Source organism: Camelus ferus, chromosome 10 (genome assembly GCF_009834535.1).
Source record: "Camelus ferus isolate YT-003-E chromosome 10, BCGSAC_Cfer_1.0, whole genome shotgun sequence".
NCBI lineage: Eukaryota > Metazoa > Chordata > Mammalia > Artiodactyla > Camelidae > Camelus > Camelus ferus.
The window spans coordinates 57,550,535-57,566,743 of NC_045705.1; the positions used below are offsets into that span (position 1 = coordinate 57,550,535).

Below are 16,209 nucleotides of genomic sequence, written 5' to 3' on the forward strand. Positions count from 1 at the left end.
ATGGAAATGTTGAGACTAGTCAAGAAGCTGTGGTGATCGTCTAGGCATTGGGAAAGGCAAAAAGGAATGGTTCAAGATGTACTTTAGAAGTACAGCTGATGGGGGTGGGGGGGTGGCAGGGTGAGGATATAGCTCAGTGGTAGAGTGGGTGCTTAGTATGCACAAGGTCCTGGGTTCAATCCCCAGTACCTCCACTGAAATAAATAAACCTTAAAAAAAAAAAAAAAAAGAAAAAAAGCACAGCTGACAGGACTTACTGAAGGATTTGATAGGTAGTGTAAGGAAAAAAGAGAATTCAAAGATGACTAAGCTTTGTGGCCCAAAAACTAGGTAGATGATTGTATCATTTATTGAGATGATATTATTTAGGGGATGTCAATCTTGGGAGAAAAACAAAAGATATTTTGGCCATGATACATTAAGACTGAGGAAAAACTGGAGCTGGGGAAGTGAATTAAGCGGTGGACTTTAAACCATGAAGGGATGCAGAGAAATGAGGCAGCAGCTGGAGGCAGATATGGGGGTCAGGAGAAGTTTTTAGTTTACTTTGTTGTTTAAGGTGGATGATATTAAGGCATGTTTCTATGCTGATGGGAACAAGCCAGCAGAGAGGAGAAAACAGATCATGCAGGAGAGACGGGGGATCACCGAAGGAGCAAAGTACTTGAGAAAGTGAGAGGAAGCAGGAGCCTGAGCCCAAAAGCAGAGGTGATCTTAGGAACTTCTTCCACTGTAGAGGAGGGAAGGCAGCATACAGAGGTATAGATGCAGGTAGGAAGTGATGGTGGGAAGATGAAGGAATTCCCTTCTGATTGCAATCTATTTTCCTGAAGTGTGAGGTGAGATCATTAGTTTGAGAGTTGGGGAAGGAGAGTGCTGGGGGTTTCAGGAGAAAGTATAAAAAAGTTGCCTTGGTCCAGATTTTACTCACGAAGTGTAGTTGGGTGGTTGGCAGTGTTGAGTGTCTGAGATTCAAGGACATAAATGTAAAGTGAGTCCAGTTAGCTTGGTTGTGTGACTTTTTTCTCCAACAATATTCAGCTCTTCAGATACAGACATGAAGTGCAAAGAAATTGGGCTTAACTAAGATTAGTGTTTTATCAGATGAGTACAAAGAAAGGACAAAGAAGCAAGGGAACAGAACACTGGAAAATGAAATCTAAAAGTAGGAGGAAAGGAGAAAGAAAATGTTCAAAGCAGAACCAATCATTCCCTTGTACCTCCAATCCACCCATACCTTCTCCCTGTAGTTCTTACCTCAGCACAGGTGCATGCCATCTACTGAGCCAACCAGTCCAGAATCTGGACCTGATCTTGACTACTCTTCTCTCACCATCCAATCCTATTAATTCTACTCCTAAATCCTGGAAACAGTCCCCTTCTCTCTTTTCCCCCCTGCAACTACCTTGATTTAGGCCTCACTGAGACAATTGAAACAGCTTTCAAATGAAATACTTTCCCTTTCTCCAATCATGCCCCTCCTAATCCATTTTCCCCCTATTTTTCTCTAAACTTCTTTCAAGTATAACATATATACAGAAAAGTACAAAAAAATATATAAGGATACAGCTCAAAGAACTTCCACAGTTGGATACATAACTAGTATCTAGATAAAGAAACAGAACATTATGCGTATCAGAAGCCCCTATATGCCCTCTCCAGTCATACCTGCCCCCTTGAGGGAATCCACCATCCTGACTTCTTACACACTAGGTAGTTTTGTCTATTTTGAACTATAACTATGCATCCAAATGCAGTCATATAGTTAGTACTCTTCGAAGTCTGATTTGTGTCCAGAATGTTAGGTTGGTGAGACTCATCCACACTGAGCAAGAGTCCATTTGTTTGTTCATTCATTCATTCTATATATTATTCCATTGTGTGAACAGTCCATAATTTACTTATCTATTCAATTACTGATATACATTTTTGAAACCTTCTAAACCATCTTTCACATTAAACATAAATCTGATCCTTCCCTCCCCTTAATCTTAATGGTTTCCCACTGGGGGATAGTTCTATTTCCTTAGCAGAGCTTATGTTAGAGGACTTTGTTATCAGCTCCTGCTTCTCATTCTGACCCTTCAATCCATATCCCATAAATTCAGCTCTTCTGAACTACCTGCAATGTATTGAATAAAGTATACAGCTTCATACTCCGTACCTCTCAACATGCTATTCCCTCTTCCTTTCTCCCTCATCCATCTGATAAACTTGCATTCATCCTTTAAGACTTAGTGTACACACCATCTCCTATACCATGCTTTCCCTGCCCTCCCCAGAGATTTAAAAGGTCTTTTCTTTGTGATCCCTTAATCTCCATTAATACACTAGATAGCAATTTTTTGCTAAAATGTCTGATTGCCATACTGACCTATGAGCTCCTTAAGGGCAAAGACCATGTCTGGATCATCTTTATTTCCCAGGTGCCTAGGGCGAGGCCTATGACAGGAGAGATGCTCAGTAAGTGTTTGAAAAATGAGTAAGCAGACTCACCTAGGAGTTACATAGGATGCTGGAGCTGGAAGGGGTCCCTGGGATCAGCTACTCTAACTTCTCTATTTCACTATGGAGGAGAAAGGATTTGCCTAAAGGAGACAGGGTTTGTTGGTGGCAGAGCCAGAACTTCTGATCTTCAGCCCAATGCTCAGTCCCCTTCCCCAAATTGCTGACAAGAATCAGAGGGTGCAGTTTCCACAGGGGATAGCCTGAGGCAAAGCTGATTTCCTCAACATCTGGCAGTGCAGCCAGATGGGCAGACAGTGAAGTGGAACAGGAACTGGAGCTCTAAGTTTCCAGCCCCGACAACAAGCTAACAGGCTGTTAAAGGGAGGATGTCAGCACTGGAAAGGTTCTTTGCCTCAGGCAGCAATGGTGGGGAATTTAGGGATTCATTTGATGACGGCTGGTTAACACTGACAACTGAGCCATGTACTTGGCAGGGGGCAAGGAAAAGCCAAGAAAACAGGTAAGAAAGAGGCTAAGGGAAGCCCTGGGGAAGGTGCTATTAGGTTTCATAAAGCCCAAGTGTTTCTGAGGTGATGAGTCCTGGTGGTTGAAAAGGCAGTGGCACAGTGACTGTAAGGAGAAGCAAGATAGCTTCATACGGGAAGCTCTAAAAAGCCAGATATATTATGACACTAAGAGCAAGTGGGCCAGGAAGCAGAGATACTGCACCTCTGGTGGCACCCAAATCTACATGGCTTTGGAGATTTCAGCGCATCCAAGTATGTCCTAAACTACGTGTGGGGCACTGTGGCAAAGCAGGCAGGGCAAAGTAAAACATAGTCCTCGCTCTCAATTGACCACAGTCTAGTAAGGGGTACTGGCCCCAAATCCCAGGGAACAAGGAAGACTTTAAAAGGGAAGTGGCATTAGAGCTGGGGACTGACTGGCAGAAAGCATTCCACTAGGCTGAGAAACAAAGTCTTGAAGGGAAATGAGAGGCAGAAAGACCTGCATGAGTAAAGGCTCTAAGGTGGGAACACAGAATCAATGTTACCCAGTAGCTGGACTATTAGGGCGGCAGTGGGGAAAAAAAGTTAGGTGAGGGTCAGAATAGAACAACTCTAAAAGCAGGTTAAAAAATTAGGATGGGTAGGATTCCCCCTCATACCTTTTTTTTTTTTTTTTAAATAAGTGAGCACTGGGTGCTTTTGGAGTTGATAACAGATGCTATAGAGTTCCTATATTGTAGAACCTACACATGCCCAATCCTGACAAAACCTTAGAAGGTAGGTGGCACGCCCCCATTTTCAGATGAGGAAGGAGAACCTCACAGTGGTCCCAGGTTGCCCAGGACACACAGCTATTAAGTGGCAAGGCTATATTCAGATCCCGACTCCACAGTTTATGCTTTTTCCTTGCGGCCTTTCTCAACTGGGTTTCTCCTTTGAATCACAAACAGGAAATTATTTGAATACTGATTTTCTCAATTCTCCCAAGAATGGTACATAACTCATACAACTTTGGATGCCTGGGGAAGAAATTAATTCCTTGTGTACAACAGATGCCTTAGAGCATTAGGGCTTAATTTTCCAGAGGAACCCTGGTTGAGAGAGGCTGCCATGAGGTTTTAGGAAAATGAATCTGGCAGTGGGATCACATCTCTGGGAGGAAAAAGCTGCAAAAGCACCTTAACAGCCTTGGAACTACTGGGATAAGCCAGCTCCAGAGGCTTGAAGAAGGAGGAACCCTACCTTCTCTGATTACTTGTCTTCCCAGTTGTCCTGCCTCTCCTTCATCCCTCCAACCCTTTCTTGTACTTGGCAGTCAGTTGCTAAAGCAGAGCCTTCCTGCTTGTAAGCCAGCAACACAGGCAGAAGCAGCATCTTCAGAGATGAAAACCACATAAGCCAGACCCACTTTTCTGTGAAGGTTGGAGGTAGAAAATTGGCACCAGTAAACCCATAACCCTTCCACAGAAATCCGTCTGGCAAATTCCCATTACCCTCCCTGATAAGGCTGAAGCACGCCGTCCTCTGGGAAGCCTTCTGTAATGGACTCCACCACCCTGCTCACCAGGCAGAAGCAGGTATTTCCTCCTCTGTGTCCCCAGAGCCCCATGTCCAGGACCTTGCTGGAGCCCCTGCCTGCTGTCACTGCCTGTTTCCATATCTGTGTCCTCCACCAGTCTTGGAGTCTCTCAGGGTCAAGACAATTTACCAGATTCATCTTAGGACGCCCTGAGGCCCATGGTGTTAAAGATGGCAACTGGCTTACCTAGAGTCACACTATAGAGTTGAGATTTAAACCCAGGTCTGTCTGACCCCCAAGCTTGCGTTCTTTTCACCATATTACAGGTCCTCCCAAAGATGAAGAAGTGGCCTTTCTGTGCTAAGCACCCAACCCAAACCTCTGAAGAGTTCAGTGGTGGTGCTATCAGAGTGAATCAGACCTCCAGGAGAGGCTTCCTGACAGACAGAAGCCTTGACGTGTCCAAGGATCTAGATAAGAAGACGGAACACAATGGTGTTTTAGGCAGGGTGGGCAGAAACAGAAGAAGGTATTACGTAGGGGAGGGGGAGGAATGGTATTTCAGCTGCCAGGGTGAGTTTGACTTCTTCATACAGTCATGGAACACTACCTGTACAAGAGGCTTTTACACACATTATCACTAATCCTTATGCTCTCTAATGCCTGTGAAACTTCCCAGGTGTTACTTTACAGACAAAAAAACTAAGGCTTAGAGAGTTAAGGGGACATGTCCAAGCCAACAGAGCTAGTAGGTGGGAGAGCGGAGATTCAAACCCAGGTTGGCCTGACTCTGAAGCCTGAGGTGTCCTTTCTATTACTCCATGCTGCCTCCTAAGGGTCAGAGAACTTCCCACATTGTCAGACTGATGCTGCTGCCTGGACCTCCTCCCTCTTGCATGGGGACTGCTGGTCAGAGGGCAAGAGCAGCTGCCCTCTCTAGCTCTAACCTTCTAAGATCTGGGGACCCTACATCCCCATGGACTAAACAATTTCAAGGACAAGGGTTCTGTGTGGACCTTATGAGCACAGGCTGGCCCTGTGTCTAGGCCTGCCTTGGATCTCACAGAGAAAGCCTCTAAGGTACTGCAGCAAAGCCGGTGGCAAATATAGGCTAAGAAAGCTGGATGGCTAAGAAAGGCAGGAGGGTCTGCCTTCCCTGAAATCCTCTGGAGGGTGTCAGCTGAGGTCAGAAAACTTTGGAAATGTTACTAGCAAGAGCCCCTAGGACAAGGGAGCAGGATCCTCCCTCTCGGTTGGCTGGTCACATACACAGGCAGGCCAACAGAGGTCAAGGGGGGCAGGGAGGTCAGAAGATGGCAGGCCTGCCTGCCCTGAGTGACGGCCACTTGTTCAGGTCAGGAAGGGAGAAATAAGTGGGTTAATGGTTTTGGCCCTTGAGGCTGGGAGGCTAGGGCAGGGGGTGTAAATGTATTCTGTAAAAAGGCAGGTGGGCGAACTGTAAAGGTGGGGGCTAAGGGCATCTGTTCCAAGTAAACAAGCAGGAGTCATGCCCCTGGAACGGCTCAAAGGGACAGTCTTGGCCTGAGGGGTAAGAGTTGGGGGTGCTTCATAAAAGGCCTGTGCCTCTTCATTTCAAAGGTGTTCGATCTGGAAGCTGGGGAGAGGGACTCTTTTTAGAGTGAGTTCCCTATCTGTCTGGGGGCGACGGGAAGTGGGGAATGTAAACCATTGGACAATGGCTGGGGGTACTGACTGATTATAAGGTCCAGCAAAGAGAGGCCCCATGGTGAACATTCCAATTCTTAGCTACAAATGTCTCATCGGAGAGCTTCCCAAAGGACAGAGTGGGTAGCATCTTGCTTGAGGACGTTTTCTAAGTCCCTGCTTCTGAGAGCAGTGAGTTCTTGCTCTGAAAGCATCAGTCATCTCAGGCACTGTCACCATATCTATGAGCAGTCCTGCCCCTCACATTGTGCATGCCCCAGACCAAGACACACTCTGACTGTTCTGGGGCGGGCCCCTTGTAGGCTGGGGTATGGGCCAGGCCTAGGTCTTAAGCCAGTGTGGCTGTGGCTGACAGAGGGTGGCAGGATTTGGGTGTTACCAGGCAATCCCTCCAGCTCAATCACATGACAAAGACTAGAAGATGAAATGGGGGTGTTGGGCTGGGGAGGCAAAGACTCTGGAACTGAAAATTTTCTTTGAAGACTGGATTTTGAAAAAGTGATTGGCCACAGAGGACAGTTGGCAGACGTTACAGAGAAGGAAATTATACCTCATTTAAAAGAAGCTATTTCAACCAGAACTCTTCCACAGAAAAACTAAATTGGAATGGGCTCCTAGGCAAGAAGTAGGGTTTCCTTCGTCCCTGACAGAATCCAAGGAAATGCCAGCCAGCCAGCTGTTGAAGAGGTTTCTGGAGGGAGAGAGGGCAGGCAATCAGGGCAACCTAGAGGACTTCTGAGGGCTCTTCTAGCTCCCAGGTGCTATGAAAAATGACCACTGACAAGGAGGACCTTGGTGTCCAGGCCGAAGAGAGAGGGTCTTTAGGCCTCTGAGAAGTGGCAGCGAGGGCATAAGCAGGCAGTCAGTGCCTTACTCACTCAGGCTTGGGCACTACACATCCTGGCAAGATGCTTCCCTCCCTATCCCAAGGAGAGGCTGGAGTGGGATGAAGAAACGGGACTGCTTGGGAGGTATCTGGCAGGGATGGCAGGTAACTCTGTATCAGATCTGGACAGGACCAGAGCAGCTTGAGTCTGGGGACGACACGTATTATCCCTCCAATTAAGTCAATACTCTCCAAAGGAAGGGGATTCAATCATTCAACAAAGATTTATTGAGTGCTTACTGTGTGCCAGGTACTACGCTAGGTGCGGGGGATGTACCAGCCATGGTTCTTGCCTTCAGGGAGCTCAGAGTCAAGTTAGGGAGAAGGCTACTGAATACTCAAAAACAATTCCAGATTGTGACAAGTGTGATGACAGAAAAGGGTGTCATGACCCAGAGTTAACGGAAGGGACCTAATTTAGACTGGGGTGTGGGTGGGAACAAGGAGGATGTCTTTGAGACCCAGGTTAGTAGGGATTTGAAGGGTCTCCTCCTTGTGCCACCAGCCTGCTCTGGTGGTCACAGGAGATAAGAGAGGACACTTTCAGGGAGAGTACCAATCAAGAAAACTCTCAGAGCATGTGCAGACAGGCAGGATGGTGTGGTACATCAAACAGCCGTAGGTAAAGAACACACTCCAGCCACAGAAGAGCAAGTCACACAGGCTACTCTCATGAAGTGCAGGCACCCTCGAGGCATTTCCAGCTCTGGGCAAGTAACAAGGCTCTGGGGGAGCATGGCATTTCCAGAGGAGAGGGGTTGCCAAAGTCCACACCCTCTCCTTGCCACCCCGTAACTGCCCCATTCACCCATGCTCTCACCTCCATCAAGCAGCTCCTTGACGGTGCGGTAGTCGTCGGCAAGGACAGCATAGTGCAGGGCTGTGCAGCCCTTGAAGCTGGCTCGGTTGTTCAGCCGGTTGTTGAAGTCATCCTCCCTGGTGACCAGGACTAGGGGGACAGCAACACAAACCCTTCCATTAGCAACAAATGCCATGAACCACCAATCTCACCTTCCTTCTCTTGGCATTTTAATTCCCTCATTCACTCATCTACCTACTTAATAAACATATAACGGCACCTACTATGTGTCTGGCCATCTGTGCTGGGAAAGAGGCCAGTTAGTTCCACAAATGTCTACTGACATCTATTATGTGGCAGAATTCATTTGGGGACACAGAAATGAATCAGAAATGGTCCCTGACCTAATCTGACAAGGGAAGCAGACAATAAACAGATGTTTACAGTATTGTTTAAGATAAATGCTGTTACAGGATATAACAGGATGACACAGAAAGCCAGAGGGGAGCTCAGCTTCATGTGGGCATGAAGAGAGGATCCCAGAAGTCTTGAAGGGTGAAAAGAAGTTATCCAGGTGAAGAAAGAAGGATAAGGTAAGACAGAGGACAAGTAAGGGGGAGACAGAGACTTTTCTTAGCAGAATAGTAACACACTTCTCTACTCTGAAGATGTTTACAATCTAGTGAGTGTTTAATATTTTGTAAAGAACTTTTTAAGTTTATAAAAGCAGTTAAAATTTTGAAACTACAGGGAAGTACAAAGAAGAAAAAGCATCAGTATCTTAGCAACTTGAGAAACTGCAATTAATATTTTAGTGCATGTCTTCTTATGTCTATATATAGGCTGGATAGATAAGAGATATACCTGCATGTATATCCTACTAAATACACATCTCTCTCTCTATATATGCATATATATCCTACAAAACTGGAATTTACTATATTGCAATTTTGTAATCTGCTTCCTCCCCCTTAATAAACATACTGTGAACATTTTTTTGAAGGTGAGAAGAACAAGTATTTCCTGTGGTCAAAGAATCAAAACCCCTCAGGTTCACTCTAGTGCTAATACTAGTGACTCTCTTTTTTCAAACTGATACAAAGGAACCTAAAACCAGTTCTATCACTTTACAGGACCCTGTGGATTGGGTGACCACACATGTCCCTGTTCACCTGGGACAGTCCTGGTTTATGCCTACTGTCCTGGACAGTCCTGGTTTGGACAATAACTAGGGGGGAAGGCTACTACCCTACTTCTGGGGCTTTGGGAACCGAGACCCCGTAGAACAATATCTATTCTGCTCAGGTGATGGGGTTTCCTTTTGCCTCATGTAAAAATTATTGGAGTACTTGTTTTACATTCCCTCCTGAGCTTAGTTTGTTGGGGGAGGAATTTGGGTCCTACCTACCTGTAACTGCTTCTCCCCTAGTCCATGGCACAGGGCCTGCAGAGGGCAGGCTTCTCCTACCTCCCACTGGATAAAGGGATGTAATTCAGTCAAGAGGTAACCTTGCCTATATAGTCAAGAGCAACAGACAACTCTTAAACCATTCTTTTCCAAGTGATCTTGGAATGCAGTCTATGCATTTTCCCCTCCTGCAAAACAAACTTCCTATTTAAAAAGTCCCCAAAGCCAGAAGACTGTCATGCCTCTTCCTAATCCTAACAGATTTAACTTACTGACCTTCCGCTACTTTGGCTGGCATGGTCACTTCACACAATTAAACTACTTAATTCCCTTAACTACCTTATATAGTAGGTATTATAATTCACATTTTATAGATGGAAAACTGAAGCACAGAAGTCACATAGCTAATAAATGGTTGAGTGAGGATTAGAACCCAGAGTCCTCACTCTTTTTTTCCATCATATCATGCTACCATCCTCATTTTGCAAGAGGGAATCAGCCCAGAGCCCAGATATTCTGGTCCCAGCCTTGGCTCCTACTCCCTTTTCTTTCCCTGCTCAAGTGTAGGTGCCAGCACACTCTCTGTGGAACTTTCCCTATTAGAGGCTGGCCTGAGGTTTGTAGCTGGCACCTGGATAAGCTAGCTCAGGTGGAAGCAGTTCAAATGTCTGGTCAAAATGAAGTAGGTGGAGTGTGTAACTGGAAAACAGACCACACTTTCTTATGGTCTAGTGAATCAATGGTTCATCAACTCTTCTGCACCAGAGGCTCTCCAAACTGATGACCGCCACCCCTAGAGTGTTATCAGACCTTTCCTGGAGCAGGGAACACAGGAAGAGGGCCTCTGAGTAGCCCATTTGCAATGGCATCTGCATTTTTCTCACAAAGAGAGCCCTTTAAGGACCTAACTCAGAGATTAACTCTTAGTCACGAAGAGCCTTATCAAATCATGGTAATGGATCTCGTTCCCAGCTCACTGCAGATTAGAAGCAACCAACAAGGCTGGGGAAGAGGCTTCAGAATCAAGCACACTGATTACAATCAGCTGCTGTCCAGGCAGGGCGGGAAAAGAAAAGCACAATAAAAAGCCGAAAGAGGAACTCACAGAATTCAGCACCACAAGAATCCCTCAGGCACCAGTGAATTGCCACAAAGGACATTAACTGCTGGATATAATGATGAACCTGAGGAAAACTGATAGCTGGCTCAAGAAAGCAGGAAAGGTATAATCCATTTTACAAAGAAAATATTCATTCAACAAACAGCATTTAATGAACACCAATGCACAGTGATAGCTTCTGGAGATACTCTAATGAATAAGACACAGTTCTTGACTCTAAGAAGTTAACAGTCTAATTCAAGAATGAGACCTCTGAACGGATGAATTATTATAACACTGTATCATGAGCACAAGACAGAGCTATAATGTTACCATAAAAAGCAGATCAACTCAAGGGACACAGCTAGGCTATTTGGTTCAGGGACAAACATCAGTGGAGTAGCAGTGCCACAGCCCAGCTAATAAGGAACGTACATGAAGAAGGCCCCTGTTCCCCTCTGGGGTCTCATTTCTCATCATCCTGTTCCTAATGTTCTTTCTTGCCTCTGAGCTTTTGTAAATACTATTCCACTGCCTGGAACATTTTCTGCTCTCCCATGCCTTTAGTTGGTTAACTCCAATTCACTTTTAGGCCTCTGATCAAAAGTCACTTCCTCCAGTGATTCTTGCTAAGTAGTTATTCCTCCATAGAGCTCCCCTAGCATTTTGAGCATCTCCCAACTATGGTACTTATTACATTCCAATGCAATCACCTGTTTACTTGATTATGTTCCCCACTAGACCAAAAGTGCAATGAGGACAGGAAATGTGACTGTGACTGTCTTCCCCACAGCTGATCCCCAGTGCCCAGAACCGTGCCTGGCCACAAATATGTGCTTAACAGCTTACTTGTTGAATCAGCAAATGAACACATAATACATAAATAAGGTCCCAATATTACCTTTTTTTTTTATAATAATAGTAATAACAACAACAACAATAATAATGATGATGATGCCAGTGAATAGTATTTAGCAGAGGTAGTACAGTGTGGCTGTTAAGTAAAGTGAGCTCTGGAGTAAGACCATGTGTGTTTAGCTCCCAGTTCTGAATTTACTGACTGTATAATCTTGGGTAACTTACCTAACCTCTCTGTGCCAAGTTTTTTTATCTGTCAGTGGAGATGATAATAGTGCCCTCTCGTGGGATATGGTAAGGATTAAATGAGACACTGTGAGTTAAGGGGCTTGGAACAGGGCCTAACAGTACCTCTTAGTCAACGTCAGCTATTATCCTTACTGTCTAGTCTTATGCTTCCAAAAGTGCATTCTCTCTGTGAAGAGAGGCTTGGGGAATTCTGCATACACTGTTCCACTCTGAAAAGCATGGTTCTGAGTAAGAACCATCTATTTAAGTTGGCATTACTCAGCAGTTTCATGTTTGACAGCCTCTTTCCACTCAACCCTGGTTAAAATCCTGCAGTACTGGTGTTCCATGGAACACTCCTCGGAACTGAGTTGTGCGTAATTATCTATAAAGCACTTCACTTATTTATTTCAGAATAACCTTGTGAGGTGGACGTTCACTCTCCCCATTTTATAGATGAGGAAGTTGAAGTTCAGTAGAGTGCCATGGTCAGTCAGCAGTGGAGGAGGACCCAGTCCAGGTCAGCTAGGCCCGTTTTGTGCTCTTAGCAGTAAGTGCTTTTCCCCACACCGCTCAGTTTTAGAAGCCCTGTCCCAGGAGACCTTGCTGAAACCTCCAGATCTTCAGAGCTCATACTCTTCTCTATCCAAAAAAAAAAAAAAAAAAAAAAAAAAAGCAGCTGAATGTGGAAAGGAGCTGTGGGAGAGGTATGACACATGCCCTCACATTCTTACCCACGCTCACTGAGGAACAGGAGGCAAACCCGCAGAAGCTAAAGTGACTCGTTCAAGGCTGGCTCACCAGCTGGCCACCATGGTGGTCTTTTGAGGCCCCAAGTTTACAGCTGGTCTTCAGTCATTGAACTGTTCCCTTCCCAACAAAGATATCTACCAGTCTGCCTCCAACACAGGGTGAGATGGGCTCACGCTCCTGCTTTCCCTCCAAGCCAGTCATTCCTGTCCCTTCACCCTGTGACCACAGGGAGAATGACAGCATCACTCTGTCACCCTTCTGCTCCCACTTCTGCTTTTTGATGTTGCAAAGTCTATGCTGGGATGTCATGGCAGGTGTGCAACTGACATACACCCCGCAAGATTCCCCAGACTCAGCAGAGCCAAGGAGTCAGCAGAGGTGAAAGTAGTCTCTGAAGTCCTTCCCATAGCCCTAGCCACTCTGAAACTGCTGAAACTGCAAAAAAATACACTGACTCCCATAGTGAGAAACAGTGATTTAAGGTAAAAGCGTCATACACTCCTGAATCTTAGCTCTGCCACTTACTAAATTCTCCAATCTGTAAAATGGGTATGACAAGCAAAGATTTGAGGAATACTAAATATTTAAACATGAGAATCAAATTTGATAATAGGTTTTTAAAAACATTTCCAAAAACATTTACCAATCTACTTTCTCCCTTGGATTAGGCACTGAGGATGCAGAAGTTAATGTGACATGGCTCCTATCCTCATATTACTGAGTCTATGGGGGAGACTGAAGAAAGGTGTGTAAGGCAGGGTGGGTGGTCTCTGGATAATAAAAGCTTTACTACCGCTGACCTGTGGGGAGGAGAGGCAACTCTAGCTAAGAGTCTTTCTGTCAGGCTCAGCCTCTACCTGCCACGCCCAGGAACTTGTGCCATCTAATGGCATGCAGCATCTAGCAGTGCCTTTACAGATGAGAGCATGTCTGCATGAGAGGGAAACTCTATGACTAACCTGACAAACACAAGGATAACCTCTGAGGATCTGGTCTTTGAGGGTCCTTCCTACAGGAAATGATCACACCTAGGATATGGCGATTTTCAAATTAACATGTCCTCCTCTGTCTAGGAACCCGTAATGTATCCATATTCCTCTGTTTGACTTTCAGAGGCTCTCCTATCTAGCCCTAGTTAATGTCTCCAAATAGAATTTCAACTCCTCCCTTCCTGTTGGTGAGACCCTCTATGATGATCCTACCCCCTGGTGATCCTACCATGAATCCTCAGTAGGCAGCATTGTGTATTAGAAAGAGCATGAAGGCCAGAGTCAGACTGGGAAGCAAAATTCACTGTATAACTTTGATCAAGTTACTTAACATCTCTGAGAATCTGTTTTCTCATCTGTGAAATAGATATCATCACCTACTTCACAAGATTCAATGGCAAACCCTATTCAAAGACGGACAAAGGAAAAAAAATGGACAAAGGATCTGAGTAGATATTTCTCCAAAGACGATATACAAATGGCCTAAAACCACATGAAAAGATGTTCAACATCATTAGCCAACAGGGAAATACAAATCAAAACCACAATGAAAAACCACTTCACATCCACTAGGATGGCAAAAGTCAAAAACACAGGCAATAACGCGTTGGCAAGGATGTGGAGAATCTGAAACCTTCATACAGGGCTGGGGGTAAATGTAAAATGGTGCAGCCTCTTGGGAAAACAGTCTGGTAGTTTCTCAAAAGGTTAAACATATGGTTACTATATGACCCAGCAATTCTACTCCTAGGTATAAACCCAAGAAAAGTGAAAACATTATGTTCACACAAGAACTTGCACTCGAACATTTATAGCAGCATTGTTCATAATAGTCAAAAGCTGAAATAACTGAAATGTCTCTCAACTGATACATGGATAAACTGAATGTGGTATAGCCATCAATGAAATATTGTTCAGCTATGAATAAGGAATGAAGTACTGATAGATGCTACATCATGGATGAACCTTGAAAATACGCCAAGTCAAAGAACTCAGTCACAATAGATCATATATTGCATGATTCCATTTGTATGAAGTGTCCAGAATAGGCAAACCTATGGAAACAGAAGGTAGATTAGTGATTGTCTAAGGCAAGGGAGAGTTGAGAGAAGTGGAGAATGACTGATAATGGGTATGGGGTTTCTTTATGGGGTGACAGAAATGTTCTAAAATTGATTGTGGTGATGGTGTCAAAACCCTGTGAATATACTATAAGCCACTGAATTAAACACTTTAAATAAAGCGAACTGTTTAGAATGTGAATTAAATCTTAGTAAAGTTGTTATATTAAAAATCTATATAAGGGACAGAGCACACTTCCTGGCATGTAGTAAGGATATAATAAATGGTAATAAATTTATTATTGTGCCATTTCCTCTACCTAATGCCACTCTAATTAAGGCCAGAATCACCTCTCATGCTAACAAGGTAGAATGTCAGGCTCATTGCAGAGAGCCCATTTCATACTCGATGGAGGGTCACAGGTGAGTCTTGAAGGCTAATATTATCAGTCTTTCTCCAATACTCAGATAAATAAATATATAACTCTTGGAGTAATAAAAAAAATAATGGTCTCCATTTCCTGAGCATTTACTCTGTACCAGATACTGTGCTAGGAACTTTACAACTATTTTCCTCACAAGACTCATACTAGGCTGTTATTATTCCTATTCACTAAACGAAGAAGCTGCCATTTAGAGGTTAGCTTGTTTCAGGGACTATGAGTAGTTAATGACTGAACAGGTCTGTTCAATGCTGAGGTTTTTACTCTCTTCTCTATGCAAGTACACGGCTTCACGATTTCTTCCTTTCGTTTATCTATGTTTTACCCACTCTTTACAACTCAAGAAGCCTGATTTTTACTGATCTCCCTTTCCTCTCTGCATTCTACTACCGTCTAGTCCACATCAAATTAGTTAACACTTTCTTTCACATAATCTTTTGTGTTCTCAGATTGCTTCATGTGTAACACTCTTGAATATGGCAGGTGTTTGGTAAATATTTCTTTAGTGAATGGATGTTAATCTTGTTTCCCCAAGCAGAAAACACGTTTATGAAGGACAGACACTGTCTGATAGATTTCTTTATCTTTCATCTAGAGAATGGTCATCTAGGCTGGCCTATGCCTGGAGAGGACTAGACTCTGCTTAAAAATGGTTCTCACAGACACCATGCTCTCTGCCCACAGACTGGAAGGTTTCTCCTTAAGAACAGGACCCTGCTCACCTCATTATACTTTATCATAGTACAGCATGGAAGCTGGCACACAGTAGGAGCTCAGGAAGGTTTGATGAATTAAAAAGAAGACTGGGTTAGCACTTATTCTATCGGAGACACATCAAGGGCAGCCTTCCCATAGAGACCCCCGAGCCCATCTTCTCTCACCCCCCGTGAAAGGGAAAGAGGAGAGCAGGAAGGTTGGTCTGGAAGCGTAAGCTGATAGGCTGCTGACCCTGCTTGTGGCCTCAGATGTTCAGTGTGGCAACCTCTCTGGCCCAGGACCCTCCTCGGACTGCAGACTCAGGTAGAGCTTTCCAGAACCCATGTCTCACCTGCACACCATCAAATGCAAAGAGTGGGGTAAACTCTTAATAATCTGTTACTCTGTTATCTATAGACCCATCAACACTCCGTCTGAACCTCTACCACCTCCCACCTCTCCTAACTCTCAGACAGGTAACACAGCTCACAGGGATCTACAGTCCCTTTGATTTGTCCAAAATTAGCCTGAGCTCACCTTCTCCTCACTCCCCTACCCTGATCTCGATCCTAACCAAAGCAGGAGTCTTTCAGGCCCAGGGATTCTCTGGCAATAAGAGGAAGGAGCCTGCCCTCTCTGCTTCTCAGCCAGCCATGCTATTTGGTTGGCCAAACTTGGTCCCTCTGTGCTCCCCATCTCTACACCAGCGTGTCTTTCCCTCTGACTTTTCTTCAAGATGTTAAAAACTCGCAATAAAAAACAAATACAAAATGCTGTAATTAATAGCCAATTCCAAGCCAACCCAGCATCCCTACTAATAAACCTCA

At 44.6% G+C, this 16,209-nt stretch overlaps 1 protein-coding gene across 5 annotated transcripts in view; it reads right to left on the reverse strand.

Annotated features, from left to right (window-relative positions):
* The window catches only part of CLPB (caseinolytic mitochondrial matrix peptidase chaperone subunit B), a 127,392-nt gene that overhangs the window by 55,077 nt on the left and 56,106 nt on the right, over positions 1-16,209 (reverse strand). For all 5 annotated transcript variants that reach the window (XM_006181620.3, XM_032489286.1, XM_032489283.1 and 2 more), the window contains one exon: positions 7,869-7,997. In XM_006181620.3, the coding sequence (XP_006181682.1) occupies positions 7,869-7,997 (129 nt within the window). The remainder of the gene's footprint in view (positions 1-7,868; positions 7,998-16,209) is intronic.